This window comes from Gymnoscopelus microlampas (assembly GCF_963454915.1).
Source record: "Gymnoscopelus microlampas genome assembly, chromosome: 12".
Classification (NCBI taxonomy): Eukaryota; Metazoa; Chordata; class Actinopteri; order Myctophiformes; family Myctophidae; genus Gymnoscopelus; species Gymnoscopelus microlampas.
This window is the reverse complement of record NC_139949.1, coordinates 50,520,239-50,536,252: the sequence shown is the minus strand read 5'-3', so window position 1 is coordinate 50,536,252 and position 16,014 is coordinate 50,520,239. Positions and strand designations below refer to the sequence as shown.

At 38.6% G+C, this 16,014-nt stretch overlaps 3 protein-coding genes across 3 annotated transcripts in view; 2 read left to right on the top strand and 1 right to left on the bottom strand.

Annotated features, from left to right (window-relative positions):
- LOC311057417 (uncharacterized protein) overlaps window positions 1-16,014 on the top strand; it is a gene marked incomplete at its 3' end in the record, with an annotated part of 440,186 nt that overhangs the window by 23,422 nt on the left and 400,750 nt on the right. The window lies entirely within an intron of this gene.
- The window catches only part of LOC311057874 (uncharacterized protein), a 258,441-nt gene that overhangs the window by 8,829 nt on the left and 233,598 nt on the right, over window positions 1-16,014 (top strand). The window lies entirely within an intron of this gene.
- Window positions 1,997-6,462, bottom strand: LOC311057871 (uncharacterized protein). The gene is made up of 5 exons (XM_084075000.1): window positions 6,348-6,462; window positions 5,103-5,345; window positions 4,246-4,422; window positions 3,557-3,820; window positions 1,997-3,312 (listed from the first exon to the last, which is right to left on the bottom strand). The coding sequence occupies exons 1-5, from the start codon at window positions 6,415-6,417 to the stop codon at window positions 2,264-2,266; spliced, it is 1,803 nt and encodes a 600-aa protein (XP_083931126.1). The 5' UTR covers window positions 6,418-6,462; the 3' UTR covers window positions 1,997-2,263.

The following is a 16,014-nucleotide window of genomic DNA, read 5'->3' as shown; positions in this document are numbered from 1 at the left end:
GTGTTAATGTTATTTTAGTTGTATGGTTAATTGGAAATTGTATTCATTAATTGATTTAGTTTTTCTGTAATAATGATCTGTTCTCCTCCCAACACACATGCACGCGCACACACACACACACACACACACACACACACACACACAGTGTGCACACATGACGAAACTTCAGGACAGATTCCAACGCAGTGCAGAATCTGTTCTTGAGAGATTAGGGGGTCCTTGACATGAAAAAGTTTGAGAACCACTATAATAGATACTGTTACCACTTTTGAACACTTTTTTAAAACATATTTTTGACACACAAATTGTGGGGGTAAAAGAGGAAACTAAAAAAGTATCATCAACGTACAGAAACAGAAGCATGGTCTGACATTTTAATTTAAACTATTCTGCTAACAAAAATGAGTCCACTAAAACCACAATGACTAATGAGTCCACTAGCAAGCGCTCTGGAGTCAGAGCTAAAACACAAAGACATCAATATAATGACTTTGATAGTTCCTTTTGGACCTCAAAATCAAAGTAATTGTAACATAAGTGTTTGTCTTCACAGACCATTTCTATTTAGTCGCCAGAACAACATACTAAGTCCTACAGAATACAGGATTTTATTACCAGATATTCTAATAGCATTTCACATCAAAGTAATTGTAATTCTGTTGTATTGGTTCAAAAATGCCCTTTTATGTTGTTGATATTTATCTGAATTCCTTTCCTCAAAACGTATTTGGAAGTCAATTAAAATCTCAGACGAATGAAAATTGGACTCACCATCATTTTATATGGCTTTTTGACCGAAATTGGTGGCCATTTTGGATTGATGCCAATTAAACATATTTCCGCAACTAGTATTTCTTGGGACATATAGTAATGTTAAGATATATATAATGATTCATTACACTTATAGCATAATGAAACATATTGCAGGTGTGTGTGTGTGCGCTAGAGTGCTTTCCATAGGCTTCTTTAATTTGCTGTCACATCACAATAATAATGTAATATAACTTAATAATGATCATAGCCCTTCCATTAAGTGTTAACAATTACTGTCATAATTCATAAAAACACATTCAAGTACTTTTTCCCTCACTTAAATGATATTTAATAAGTAAAGTCATTGAAATGTTCATTTGGCATGTACAGAAAAAAATACATTAAATCATAATATAAAAACTAACATTCTAGTAAAACAGTTCTATCCATGTGATATGGTTTGCATGGTCATTAATATAGCTTGTGGAACCGTTCAATAGAGTTCAATGAGCCGATGGCGCCATCTTGGGTGGTTTAAAGCCATTACTTTCGATAGTGCAATGTCACATTCTCTATCTATTATAGTATAAAGGAATTTCTCGTAAATAATTTGAAATACCTCTAGGTAAAAAAACTAAAACAAAATGTTACCATTAACATTTAAAGCATAATTGTTGTCAGGTTTTAAAAGAAGAAAACAACAGCTCTGTTGACAGGAGCACTATAAATCTCTATAATATGTTTGTTTGTTTGTCTATCCGACTCCCTGCCAACACACAGATGTTTAATTTGATCCTCCCCGTGAGCTAATTTATTGAGGATTTTTCTTTCTCCCTGTGAATGCACTATTTTCAGAGCACTTAAAGGGATATTTCACTTTCCAAAAAACCTTTGGTCATTTTATCGTCTACTCAGGCCTTTGTGAGCCCCCCAGACAGTTTTTAAGATGCTTTATTCAATATTTAGATGGTATTTGGTATTCATTTTATCAGACACGCCCCCTTCCTATACAAACCCATTGTAACTTCAAACTCATTTTAACCATGTTAGATTCATCGAAAACACCCGTCCTTGGTTCTGGTGACTCACCTTTCCCTCCTAATACGTGAGGGGGCCGTGTTTTTCCGATACATTTTTTCATTTATTATATAATTTTTCTTTATTGTATTTTTTTTTTTAAATTTTCGCAAAAAATATATAAAACATAAATGAAAAAAGTAATAGGAAAAACACGGCCCCCTCGCGTATTAGGGGGGCGGTATGAGTCACCAGAACCAAGGACAGGTGTTTTTGATGAATCTATCATGGTTAAAATGGAGGTTGAAGTTATAATGGGTTTGTATAGGAAGGGGGCGTGTCTGATCAAATGAATATCAAATATCTAAATACTGAATCAAGCAACTTAAAAACAGTCTGGGGGCTCACAAAAGCCTGAGTAGACGATAAAATGACCAAAAGTGTTTTTGAAAGTGATATATCCCTTTAACTGACTGCAACTCTTTTCAGGCTGTTAACATTGTGAAGGGTTTTCCTCAGTGTGGACACGCTGGTGTTTCTTCAGGTGATCTGACTGACTGAAACTCTTCTTACAATGTTTACAGTGGAAAGGTCTTTCACCTGTGTGGATACGCTCGTGTCTCTTCAGGTCAGATGACCAACTGAAACTCTTGTCACAATGTTTACAGTGGAAAGGTTTTCTTCCATTATGTATACACTGGTGTGCCTTCAGGTCATCTGACCAACTGAAACTCTTGTCACATTGTTTACAGTGGAAAGGTTTTTTTCCATTATGTATACGCTGGTGTCTGTTCAGCTGGCCTGACTCATTGAAACTCTTGTCACAGATTTTACAGTGTAAAGGTTTTTCTCCAGTGTGGAGACGCTGGTGTGTTTTCAGAGAAGATAGTACAGTAAAACACCTGTTACACTGTTTACATTGGAAAGGTTTTCCTCCAGTGTGGATACGTTGGTGCCTCTTCAGGTTAGATGAAAAAGTGAAACTTTTGTCACAGTTTGTACAGTGGAAAGGTTTTATCATAGTGTGGACACGCTGGTGTTCCTTCAGATGACCTGACTCACTGAAACACCTGTTACAATCTTTACAGTGGAAAGGTTTTTCTCCAGTGTGGATGTGCTGGTGTTTCTTCAGGTCATTTGATTGAGTGAAACTTTTGTCACACTTTTTACACTGGAAAGGTTTTTCTCTAGTGTGGATACGTTGGTGCCTCTTCAGAAGACCTGACTGATTGAAACTCTTGTCACAGTTTTTACACTGAAAAGGTTTTTCTCCTGTGTGGACACACTTGTGTACCTTCAGGGACCCTGACTCAGTGAAACACTTGTTACAATATTTACAGTGGTATGGTTTTTCTCCTTGTTTAGGGCTGGTTTTAGAGCTGTTGATTTGCCGACAGGCTGATGAGGTGATCTGTCCATTCCCCAGCATTTGCCGGAAGAGGTCGTTGTGTTTACTTCTGATGTGTTTATGGAGGAAGAGCTGAGATGTGAAGGAGTATGAACACTCAGAACAGGAGAAGAACTGAGTCTGGGACCTCACTCCTGAGAGAGAGAGAGAGAGGGGGGGGGGGGGGCAGAGGGGCGAGAGAGAGAGAGGAAGATAGAAGGAGAGAGGCTGGTTTAAAATGGTGAGTACAACTACAACTTGAAAGACGTTGTTTAGGAGCATTACGGCTTCCCTGTTAATATTTCTGATTTAATTTAATTTTTCATCAACCTCTTTTATTCCAAATCCCAGTTTTCCACACCCATGCAAGTCCTGTAACTGTGTTTAACACTGACTAACCTCCACTGGTCTCCTCCAAATCATCACTGTCTTCAGTGACTTCAGTGTCAGAATCAAGCTCAACTTCAATTTCAGAACAGTGTGAAGAGATGTGTTCATCGTCATCTTCACTTTTCACTGCTAGTAATGTCAAAATTGAGCCATCAGGCTCCTCTGGTCTTTGAAGTAACCCCTCCTGTTCCTCTTTAATGTGTGGAGACTCTGGTTCCTCCTGGAGCAGACTGGGGCTCCTCTCCTCTTTACACACAGCCATGTGCAGGATGTCTAGTTGGAGAAGAAAAATAACATGATAGTGAACACTGGCTGCCTGAAGTGAAAATAAACATTTCCATCCCCCATGACAGCCCAGCCCATTCCATGTACAAAAGGAGGTATCACCTACTTAAGGTGCATTCCCACTGACAGATAAATAATCTTTCTAGTCACTTGAATAACTAAAGTGTTCAATTGCTCGCCTCTTCAAGCTGTCAATCACTAAACATATGGAAAGAGTGGACAATTTTAACAAAAGTTTTTAATCTAGCAGTAATCTGTGTGTGTGAAAATTTCAGATGACCTGACTCACTGAAACTCTCGTCATAATGTTTACAGTGCAAAGGTTTTTCTGCAGTGTGGATACGCTGGTGTCTCTTCAGACTATAAGAAACGCTAAAACTCTTGTCACACCCAGTACAATGGAAAGGTTTTACCCCAGTGTGGATACACTGGTGTGTTTTCAGGTGACCAGACTCCATCCCTCAGCATTTGGCAGTAGAGGTCATTGTGTCTCCTCCTGATGTGCTTGTGGAGGAAGACCTGAGACGGACAGGAGCATGAACACTCAGAACAGGAGAAGAATTGAGTCTGGGAAGACTGGGACTTGACTTCTGAGAGACAGAGAGAGAGAGAGACAGACAGACAGACAGGGAGAGAGAGATAGGGGGGGGGGGGGCACGGGGAGAGGCAACTGGTGAGATACAATTTGAATCTGACCGAATTACCATTGGTAAGGAGCACTATGGCGTCCTTGTTAACACATTGACCGCCAGAGGTTAATCTCATAATGTACTCACCAGTGCCAACGTTTTATTGTTGTTTTTTGTTTTTTTCACGTCGCCATAGACCTTGTTAAGATCCTTAAAATTGAGCCGTGCACTGTTTGTAAACATCGCAGCCATCTGCCTGCTTCTACCACTGAAGAACGCGTGTCAAACGGTGCCTCCATGTTGTAGTTAGAACGGTTTATGTTAAACAGTGATCGTCGAGGAAAAGAAAACAACAAGGAGAACATTGAGTATCAGTTTCGTCATTAGAACGAGGGCTGACGGCATCGGCAAAACCGGAATCCCGAATGATTCTGTTTCCGGTGGTGTTACAATGAAATGGTCCGTGTAAAAAATTGAAAAAAGTATTTTTTTTTTCGAAAAAAAGGAAAAAGCACCACGGCCCGTAGGCTACGGGATCGGCGCTTTACAGTTGGATTTATCGGCCCGTAGGCTACGGGCCCGGCGGGTAGAGTGTTAATATTTCTATGGAAGTTCTGTCCCTGTGTTTAACACTGACTGACCTCCACTGGTCTCCTCCCAATCATCACTGTCTTCAGTGACTTCAGTGTCAGATTCAAGCTCGACTTCAACTTCAGAGCAGTTTGAAGAGATTTCTTCATCATCAACTTCATGATCATCAGGCTCCTCTGGTCTTTGAAGTAGCTCCTCTCTAATCTGTGGAGGCTCTGGTTCCTCCTGGAGCAGACTGAGGCTCCTCTCCTGTTCAGGAGAAACCTCCTCTATACACACAATGTGCAGGATGTCTAAGAGCAGAAAAATAACATGATAGTGAATGCTGGATTCCTAAAAAGTAAATACATTTTCCTATCGGCCATTTCCCTGTACAAATTGAGCTATCAATTACTTTGATTGACCAAACATTTACTAACTACAGGTTACTACAGGTGTTTCTGGAATTCCGAAATATCATGCTTTAGGTTTTAGCTAAATATAATTTGAAATGTAATTTGAATTTAATATTTAGTTTCTTCACCAAACAAGTGAATGTTGTTACAGCAAATTTGAATCATTAAATATTGAAACAATATTAAACCATAAAACTTCAGACGTCAGCTCTGATTTGGGTAAATTAGGCTGTAGATCAAGCCGTATAGAACAGGGTTCACGTATTTCCCCTCAAAAGTAGACCAATCACAGCTCATGCCTTTACCTGCATGACATCATGAAACAAACTTCTCCACCCATGAAGTTGGGTCATAGTTTAAAATATAGAAATGGTTCTGTGAGTCTTTGAATGTGTTTGTCTGTGTGTTCAGGGTGAACTTGACAAACCGCTGTACCGATCAGTGCCAAATGTCTGCACAATGCCAGAAGGCCAAAGAAGTATTTTTCACATCTGAGAATGACTTAAACCCTCTATACTTAGTGAGCTAACCCTCTATTGTTCCACCCAGAAAAGAGATGCTAGAGTTCAAGTGGTTGAACCTTAAATCAAGAAGCAGAGAAAAAGCCTGTCAAAGCTCTAAAGTTATATGCTGCCTTTTTTTTCTCTTTTCTTTTTTTACATGGATTCACACATAAGAGGATGTGCTTTTGGATGTTAAAGAAATATATATATATATATATATTTAGAGGTATTGTTATGATGGCTATACATATTGGGATATTATCATTGTCAAGATGTTTTATGAGCTATGATTATCGAATAGCGAAAATAAGACATTGTGGCATTCCTACAACAGAACAGAAAAGAAAGAAGAAAAAAAAAAAGAAAAAAAAAGAAAGAGAGAGCACATGAAACTTACTGAGGAGTGGGTGGTCTTCAGGTTCCTCCTGTTTAATAGAAATGTCCCTGGCTGAGTCTGGAGAGTTCATCTTCACCTGCAGTCTGGACTCCACACACTGGTCTGAAATGAACGAATTGAAAAAGACATTACTGACTGGACAAAGTAGTCTCCAGTTATTAAACTGGAGACTACTCCCACATCTAAAAAACATTTTGTGCCAGAGGCCCCCTTACCAGATTTGTGTTGTTGAAATGTTACAATATTCTTTTGAAAATAGCAGATCTACAAGCTCACAACATGTCGTGTTGTGAGCTTGTAGATCGACTGTTTTCAAATATCTGATGCATAGGTTTAATGTGGCCTATAATCGCTTCTTTGGCTTGTTTTCATAGACCTGGTTGCGTGTTTCTCTCGCAAAATCTGGCAACACTGACAAATGTTTAGACAAAATGTTTAACTTCACTTGACAATCACATTAACATTACTGTGGACAGAGTAAAGATCCTACTCATGTACTAGCCTTGATACAACGACTGTCATATTATCGGACAGTCTTGGAGTAGGTTCAAAATAGTCTTTGCACTTTCACACTTGATTGATTGATTGATTGATTGATGTACTTTATTTAGTAAGACATGAGAACAACTGTATAAGTACAAATTCACTATACAAGGTCTACTAAACTGGAAAACTCATTAAAGTTAGGGTAAGTGATTTTCTTTGGTTAAAATAAGTGTTAAATAGCTCTATATTCTGATAGTACTCATTGCTATAGAGTGTTTGTTCAGTAACAGGAGTCTCCTTGTCTCTCCAGCTCTTTATAAAACAGAACATGCATTTTAGTTTCAGTTTCATTTCCAATTTTATCCAATCAGGACAGAGAACTCAATCAGGATATAGATTAAACAAGTGAAATTGGAAGTGATGACACTAAGAAATGAGCAGGCAAAATTGGAACTGGAACACTATACAAATGAAGCTTAAAAATGGGTACTTTCTCCTAATTGGCTGAGATTTTGACACCTACCGGAAAATGTATTTTCTGTTTAGAGCTGGAGAGACGAGACATCTGTTACTGAACAAACACTCTATAGCAATGATTACAATCAGAATATCGTATTTTAACCTTTCAACAAAATACTTTTGGTTTTAACCAAAAAATATCACTTACCCTACCTTTAAGCACTGAGCTTGTTTAAGATGAGATCCCCATGCACATCGTGATGATGACATATAAGACACTGACAGATATACACACTACTATACAGAACGTCATACAATCAGCTTACAGGTTACTGGTATGAAGAGTGAAAAATATGTACAAGAGAAGGGGGGAGGGGGGGGGGGTAAGTTAGGGTTGGGGTCCGTGCATCTACGTAAACGTTCAGGTTTCAAATATAAAGTGTTTACCTCATGGCCCGGATGTTACAATTATGAACGGGCCCTCAGAAGAACCCGTATCTGACGTATTGTTCAATACGGCAGATACTGCGCGGAAAAAATGAGCTTCACCAGCGCGTTTCAATGTTGTGGCTCCTTTAACATTTTGGCCGTTTATTTTTTCTTCACGCCGTTTGGTGCCCCCCCCCCCCAAGGTTGGTGCCCTGTGCTTCAGCACCTCAAGCCCGTTGGATAAGTCACCACTGAATCTATGGTATTTTAAAGTGTCAACAACAGTCAGTCAACACCATAGAGTTAAAAAATAATAGAGAGGGCACCGGATATCGCCTCCCATCCACTTGCATTGAGTTGCTCACCCAGCGCATGGGACGAAATCACCCCTTCTTCCGGGTTGGAAACGTATTGGAAAATGTGATGGGCGCGGCCTATTTGCGTCACTGGGGCCCCATGGGCTCGTTCATATACATTGGCCACACCTGCAATACTTCAAATGGCCAGCATGTCCATTTCGCTTCAATGCAAGCACTATGGTTCTGGGGGCTTGGGGGTCAACACACCATGTTGTTTTCACTACTGCATTGTGGGTATGTTCTTCTTCTGACGACCAATTTATCTAGACGCCAGTTGGTGTATTGCTGCCCCCTACTGTTGGTCTTGGGTACTGTCCATTGTTTATATACAGTAACAGTACTATGTGACCTTCCTGACCTGTAGACAAGAGAACATCCATCTAGGAGTAAAGCAGTTCATCCAACTAAATTCAAATTATTATAAACAAAATAAATGTTAATCATTCATTTGAAAAATTAACCGATTAATAATCAAAACCAAAAATATTGAAAATAGCAGATCTACAAGCTCTCGACATGTCACCGTGCGATGCGTTTTGAGCTTGTAGATCAGCTATTTTCACATATCTTACACGACACAGACATAGGACTGATGTTGTCAATCAATTTGTTGAGAAGTAAAAACATTAAGAAAAAAACAGCTCCTAATTATGTGATTATTAATCAGAAAAGTAATCTATAGATGAATTGCTTAGAAAGTCATGGATAGTTGCAGCCCTACATCCATCACAGCTTTCATCAGTGCACATTGATGCTGCACAGGTCTGATCATGTCTCGTAGAAATACAGGATACAACATACACTAATATATACCATGTTACAGGATGCAACATATACCTTGTATTAAACATGTTATTACCCATATCATTTTCAAACTATGTAACTATATTAATATGTCTATAATAAATTCAGACTGTGTGGCAGGAGAATAAGATCTAAAGTAAATATCGATATAAAAATCGCTAACAAGAAATCCACGAGTCTTGATCCAATGCTAAGATGAAACTATAATATCGTCTCTATAGGGAGGAAACCTCATAATTATGTCCAAAACTGTTACTTTTCAGGATTCAAAAATGGCAAAATAGCAGATCTACACGCTCAAAACATGTTGCTTTGTGCGTTTCAAGCTTGTAGATCTGCTACTGTTGATGCTGTAGTATGATCAAATAGGACGAGAGGTTGAACCACTTTAACCATTATCTTATGCTTTGGGCTATTCAAAAAAAGCAGATCTACAAGCTCATAGTGTGGCACCGAGTGCCGCGCTATGAGCTTGTAGATCTGCTATTTGTGTTTGTGTGTGTGTGTGTGTGTGTGTGTGTGTGTGTGTGTGTGTGTGTGTGTGTGTGTGTGTGTGTGTGTGTGTGTGTGTGTGTGTGTGTGTGTGTGTGTGTGTGTGGCGTTTCTGGGGGATTCTACAAATGTCTTATAAATCATAACAGTTTTTTGAAAAGAATTTGTTGCTATAATCAAACTTTTTCATGACAAGGACCACCCATAATGATGTAATTGGCCGTGGACCCCCATCTCAAAATATGTTGTTCCAGGGACCCCCCAGAAGCAAAATTTGAGTAAAATAAATATGCAAATGTTCACGATTTTTCAAAAAATGGCAGATCTACAAGCTCATTCGGTAGCGCAGCACTCGGTGCTGCGCTATGAGCTTGTAGATCTGCCATTTTTGAACAGCCAAAGTATAAGATAATGGTTAAAGTGGTTACACTGATGCGTTCCCGGTCTTAAAGGGTTAACACTATAGCATGGGCAACTGGCGGCCTGGGGGCCACACCCCCACCACAGGTTAATAACTTAATAGTGATATATTGATTTCAGCTGTTCCAATTCCAAACATGCAATCATGACCCACTTTAATTACTTCAGTCTATATTATTAGTTTAATGACTTTATGTCCAAAGTTAACTTAAGTATAAGTAAATCCATTTGAAATTAAATAAAAAAAATACATCAGGATTCCAATTAAAAAATACCCAAAAATAATTCAGGATTCCAATTCCAAAATAGCCGATCTACAAGCTCAAAACTAGATCAGCTATTTTTGCTACTTTTGCGTGACATACTAGAATGACAAATTTAATTTACAAAGTAAAAATAAGGAGATAAGAGGTTTCTGCCCGACAGCAACAATATGCAATGTCCCTCTGGAGTGAGTGTTGAAATATAGTGGCCCTCTACATCATCAAAGTTGCACTATAGCCTAATTAAAACAAAATGTTCTATTATTGTTATTATTATACAATATAGTAAATATAATGTTGGTGTATATCTGTGTCTTGCAGGTTATTCATGAGGTGACCTTCTGCAGAGTGGAATAAATCTACTTCATACAGTGAGTTAAAAACGCTGAGTCATGGCTTCTTGCTATGACTCAGCGTTTGACTCGCTGTATGAGTTCTACAGTGAAGGTCCTGGATGGATGGAGTCATCAGGAGATAGCTGGTAATAGAGTGTCTGTAACTCAGGAAAAGGGGCTTGAAGATGGAACCTCGATGGAGTCGACGCAGCAACGAGCCCTGAGAGCTGAAACGTATAACGGTGCCAACGAACACTCTCCGTCTGAGATACAAGGCGTACGGTGCTCGGGACGTGGTGCCATACAACCTACGCGGCTCTATTAATACCAGCTATCTTCAACCGAGCGGCGGTAGACCTCACACGGTACGTACCTGGATCACACCCGGCCAGTATAAACCATATAGTCCAGGGGCCAAGGCAGATTTTGGTACCACCTAAGGAGGCCGTACATTTTTGGTATTTTTGTATTCCTACATGTCTCTAGTTTATATTTTGGTATGATACATCTTCCAATTCAGTAGCTTAATGACAGTAATCACTCTAAACCGGCTAATGTATCCGGTAGGAGACACAAAGTAGAATCTTTGTGTCTCCTACCGGAAATACTACCCATTCAGCTATGACCACCCTAGACCGAAGGAGGGTCAACTTTTACAAGCTTATGGAAAGCAGTCTTTTTGCAAACACCAAAAATCTGAGAAGTTATCAATTGCACACCCCATGAAGCCTTGAATACATGGATATATTTTGTTTTTTGTCGCAATAATTTGATGCCTGGGTGTATTTCCGGTAGGAGACACAAAGATTCTACTTTGTGTCTCCTACCGGATACATTAGCTGGTAGGTAGTGATAACTGCCATTAAGCTACTGAATTGGAAGATGTATCATACCAAAATATAAACTAGAGACATGTAGGAATACAAAAATACAAAAACTTTACGGCCACCTCAGGTGGTACCAATTTGTGAAAATATCAGTGTTGGCCCCTGGACTAATAGGGCTGTGTCACCATTATAAAATGTACGTTGACTATTAATTTTCACACAAATGATTGCGATTAACCATTAAGACCGGGAACGCATCTGTGTCAGTTTAAGATTTCTTTGGCTTTTCAAAAATGGTAGATATACGAGTTGATAGTGCTGCGCTATGAGCTTGTAGATCTGCTATTTCTTTTTGAAAAATCTTGAAAATTTGTGCAAATCATTGAATTTATATGTGTGTATATATATATATATATATATATATATATATATATTTTATACATTCTTAACTAAAATCTTTGCTTCTGGAACAATATTTTGAGATATGGGGGGGTGTCTGCGGGGGTCTGAGGATTTCTACATTTGTAGAATCCACCCAGAAGCAAAGATTTGAGTTACAAATGTTCGCTTTAAAAAATATATATTCAAAGATTTGGACACATTTTCACGATGTCTTTTGAAATAATAGCAGATCTACAAGCTCATAGCGCGGCACCGAGTGCCACTTTTTGAATAGCCTAAAGAAATCAAAAAATTACACGGATGCGTTCCCGGACTTAAAGGGTTAATGATTTAATTGTGTTTGACGTTGAACATGTGAATGCAATTATTATTGTCCCGGCTTTCAGGCAAGTTGCACAAGGCAGATATGACAAATAATAATATACATCATTGAATTACTCTTATACTTTCAAAAAACACATTAATAGTGGAATTAGCGGAGTGGAAATCTACACGATCTACAAGCCCAACGTGACACGTTTTGGAGCTGGTAGATCTGCTATTCCTGATTATGACGATTGTGCAAAACATTGCAAGCATTATGTATGTCATTGTGACAGGTCTAGTAAAACCATGGAGTTTGTTTCAAATTCCAACCCTCAACATTCTGCCTATACTCCAGTGTTCTGGAGAAATTGGTGACCTGACAAAATATGTGTCCATCTTGTGGACTTCACATCATGTCAAACATCCAAAGTCAATCACTGCTGTTAGTTTATTAACAGAGTTGCTCTGTCACATTGATGTTTGTGTGAAGTCTACGAGATGGTCACATGTTTTCTGAAGGTCACCAATTTCACTCTAACACCAACCGGCACCATTGTAGGAGGGAGGCACAAACTTGAGTTTTGGAATCGGCGGCCCTATTGGAAATAAATTGTGCCTCTTCCTCACTTCCCTTCACAGGTGTTACCAATGATGCTAGTAATGAAGGCTCTGTTCCAAATGGACCCTTCCGGGTGTGTAACTCTGAGTGAGAGTACAAATGGAACCAAATGGACTGTAATTTGTTTCCATTTATACAGAGTTATGGGGGTCCTTTGAGAACCACTGTGCTACACTAAATGGAACAGAGCCTTCATTAGAATCATTGGTAACACATGTGAAGGAAGTAAGGAAGAGGTCCAATCCTTGGCCAAATGAATATTCGGCATAGACGGCAACTCTTTGTTAAATTGGTTATTTTTTTCTCCCAAAATGTAAAACAAATTAAGAATTTGCAAAATGGTGTTAAAGGGATAGTTCACCCCCAAAATGACTTATTTGTCCTATGGATTAGTCACCCCATGGAGAATTCATGCATTTGTTTTTGTCTCATTCCTAAACCAATAATTTGATGACGGGCAGCTGTTCCGGTTGGAGACACAAAAGAGTCTCCTACCGGAACCGCTGCCTACCGGTCAATAATTCAAGTCTCCATGGGGTGACTAATGGATAAAAAAAAGTACGTTTTTGGGTGAACTATCCCTTTAAGCAATGTAAAGTATACATGATGTGAACATGTACGGTACATCATTATCAGACCTAAACGTACAGGTCAACATACTGTTTAATGCCCACAGTGGCTGTAGGTGACAGGTTTTGTAGAAATATTAGGCCTCAATTGTCGAATGTTCAAGCATCTTCAAATCGGTAGCACTTTACAATAATGACCCGTTATAAAGCATTTATAAACGTTTATAAGTAGTTTGTAGACTATTAACAAATCATTAACAACCTGTTTGTTGACATTCGTAAATGATTACTAAAACCTTTATAACTACAGTTACAAATCATTTGTAAAGTATTAGTAAGTAGTGAACTATTCATGAATAAGCCATTTATATACATCTGTAAAAGATTATTAAATCATTTGTAACGACCCATTCTAAAGCATTTAGAAACGTTTATAGGCAGTTTGTAGACTATTAACAAATCATTAACAACCTGTTTATTGACATTCGTAAATGATTACTAAAACCTTTATAACTACGGTTACAAATCATCTATAAAGGTATTAGTAACTATTCATGAATAAGCCATGTATAATACATCTGTAAATGATTATTAAATCATTTGTAACTGATGTTACATAATATATACAAGCTATTGGTAGCTTGTTCATGTTTAACATATGCTTTGTTAAACATTCCTAAAGTATCTATAAATCCTTAGTACATGTTATTATGTGCCCTATAGTAAAGTGAAGACAGTTCATCATTTACAACTGTCTGTTAATGTGTTTGTTCATGTTTAACATGCTTTGTAAAACATTCCTAAAATATCTATAAATCCTTTGTACATGTTATTATGTGCCCTACAGTAAAGTGAAGACAGTTCATCATTTATGACTGTCTGTTAATGTGGACTTTCTCCTTACCTGTTGCAAACTACCTGGCTTTCATGAATGCAGACACCAAACAATTACTAGAATTATCATTCATGTTAAGCAAATGATGCGTAAGACATTCGTAAAGAGTATGTAAACCATTTGCAGACGTTATCATGAGCCTGAGCCTAGTTGCTTCTTTTGGGCTTGTTTTCATAGACCTGTCCGCTTGTTTCTTTTGCAAAATCTGGCAACACACCGATTACCTGCATTACACATGCAGTAGCCTACTAGGGAGGAAGTGAACAGTGATGCAGTTGCAGACTGGACAGAAATATGTCTAATTCATGTTTTATGTGTTTTAACTGTCTTGTTGCAGGTGATCGAGGTAACATAAAATGGCTAATCTTACACACATGAAGTAGCATTATGACTAGGGGGTATTTTGATGGTGGCTGTTTGTATCCACAATGTTTGTTTTGATGTGTAGGCTAGTAATGTCCTCCATGCTTAGCAGTTTAGCTTAGCAGCTAAAGCTAACTTGCACTGGGAGGTGGTGACTGCAGAGGCTCCAAGCTGCTACTCTGTGATTCTGTTGTGATTAATTTCTTTGTTTAAATGTCAGTGTGTGTGCTGTGGCCAAGAGTTGCTACATTTTATATCTTAATAAATTGTTGTATACTTGTATACTATATAACGTTACTTTTGCCACTTTTTGATGTCACATGTTTTACTAATCACTGTTAAACATGAAATAATAATGCATAGTCTTCACTTTACAACAAGGCCCATGATAACGTTAGCAAATGGTCAACACACTCTTTACGAATGTCTTACGAATCATATATTAAACATGAAAGATAATTCTAGTAATTGTTTGGCATCTGCATTCATGAAAGCCAGGTAGTTTGCAACAGGTAAGGAGAAAGTCACATTAACAGACAGTTGTAAATGATGAACTGTCTTCACTTTACTATAGGGCACATAATAACATGTACTAAGGATTTATAGATATTTTACTCTACTCAGAGTCATAAGTTTACAAAATGTACTAAAGTACAGTGAACGTCTGTGCGGTTTGTCTTCATCACTGAAAATAACGTACATGTAAACTGATATAAAACTGCTGTCATGTGCAGTTGGGGTGAAGAAACACAACCATTTCACTCCTAATAATACCTATTTGATTTGACATCCTGACTTGCTGCTGTAGCTGAGGCTTGAACCTGTTACCTGCGGCTCACTAGTCAGTGACTCTATCCATTCACCTACAGCTGTTTCCTTGGAATCTGCGGTTCTGAAACGTTTTGTAGTCAACCCCCCAAATTGACACGTATTTGGGCAGTGGACCCCAATGTGAAAAGATGTAGTGTCAGGCCCCCCCATTGAAAAAGATTTATATTTATGCTGTAACACATTTTTTTAAAGTTATTTGTCTTGTTTGTTGTTCAAGTCAAAGCACCAGGAAGGCTGTACTTGTCAGCCATCTGTTAGCTCAATGGGTTGAGACGCAGTATTCATGATCCAGAGGCCATGAGTTCAAATCCCATTGATGTCTTTCCTATGATTCTTTCCTTTGCAGACTGGCTTCCAGAAGATCAACTGAAAACTACCAGGAAGGCTATATTTGTCATCCAACTGTTAGCTCAATGGGTTGAGACGCAGTATACATGATCCAGAGGCCATGAGTTCAAATCCCATTGATGTCTTTCCTATGATTCTTTCCTTTGCAGACTGGCTTCCAGAAGATCAACTGAAAACTACCAGGAAGGCTGTACTTGTCAGCCATCTGTTAGCTCAATGGGTTGAGACGCAGTATTCATGATCCAGAGGCCATGAGTTCAAATCGCATTGATGTCTTTCCTATGATTCTTTCCTTTGCAGACTGGCTTCCAGAAGATCAACTGAAAACTACCAGGAAGGCTGTACTTGTCAGCCATCTGTTAGCTCAATGGGTTGAGACGCAGTATTCATGATCCAGAGGCCATGAGTTCAAATCCCATTGATGTCTTTCCTATGATTCTTTCCTTTGCAGACTGGCTTC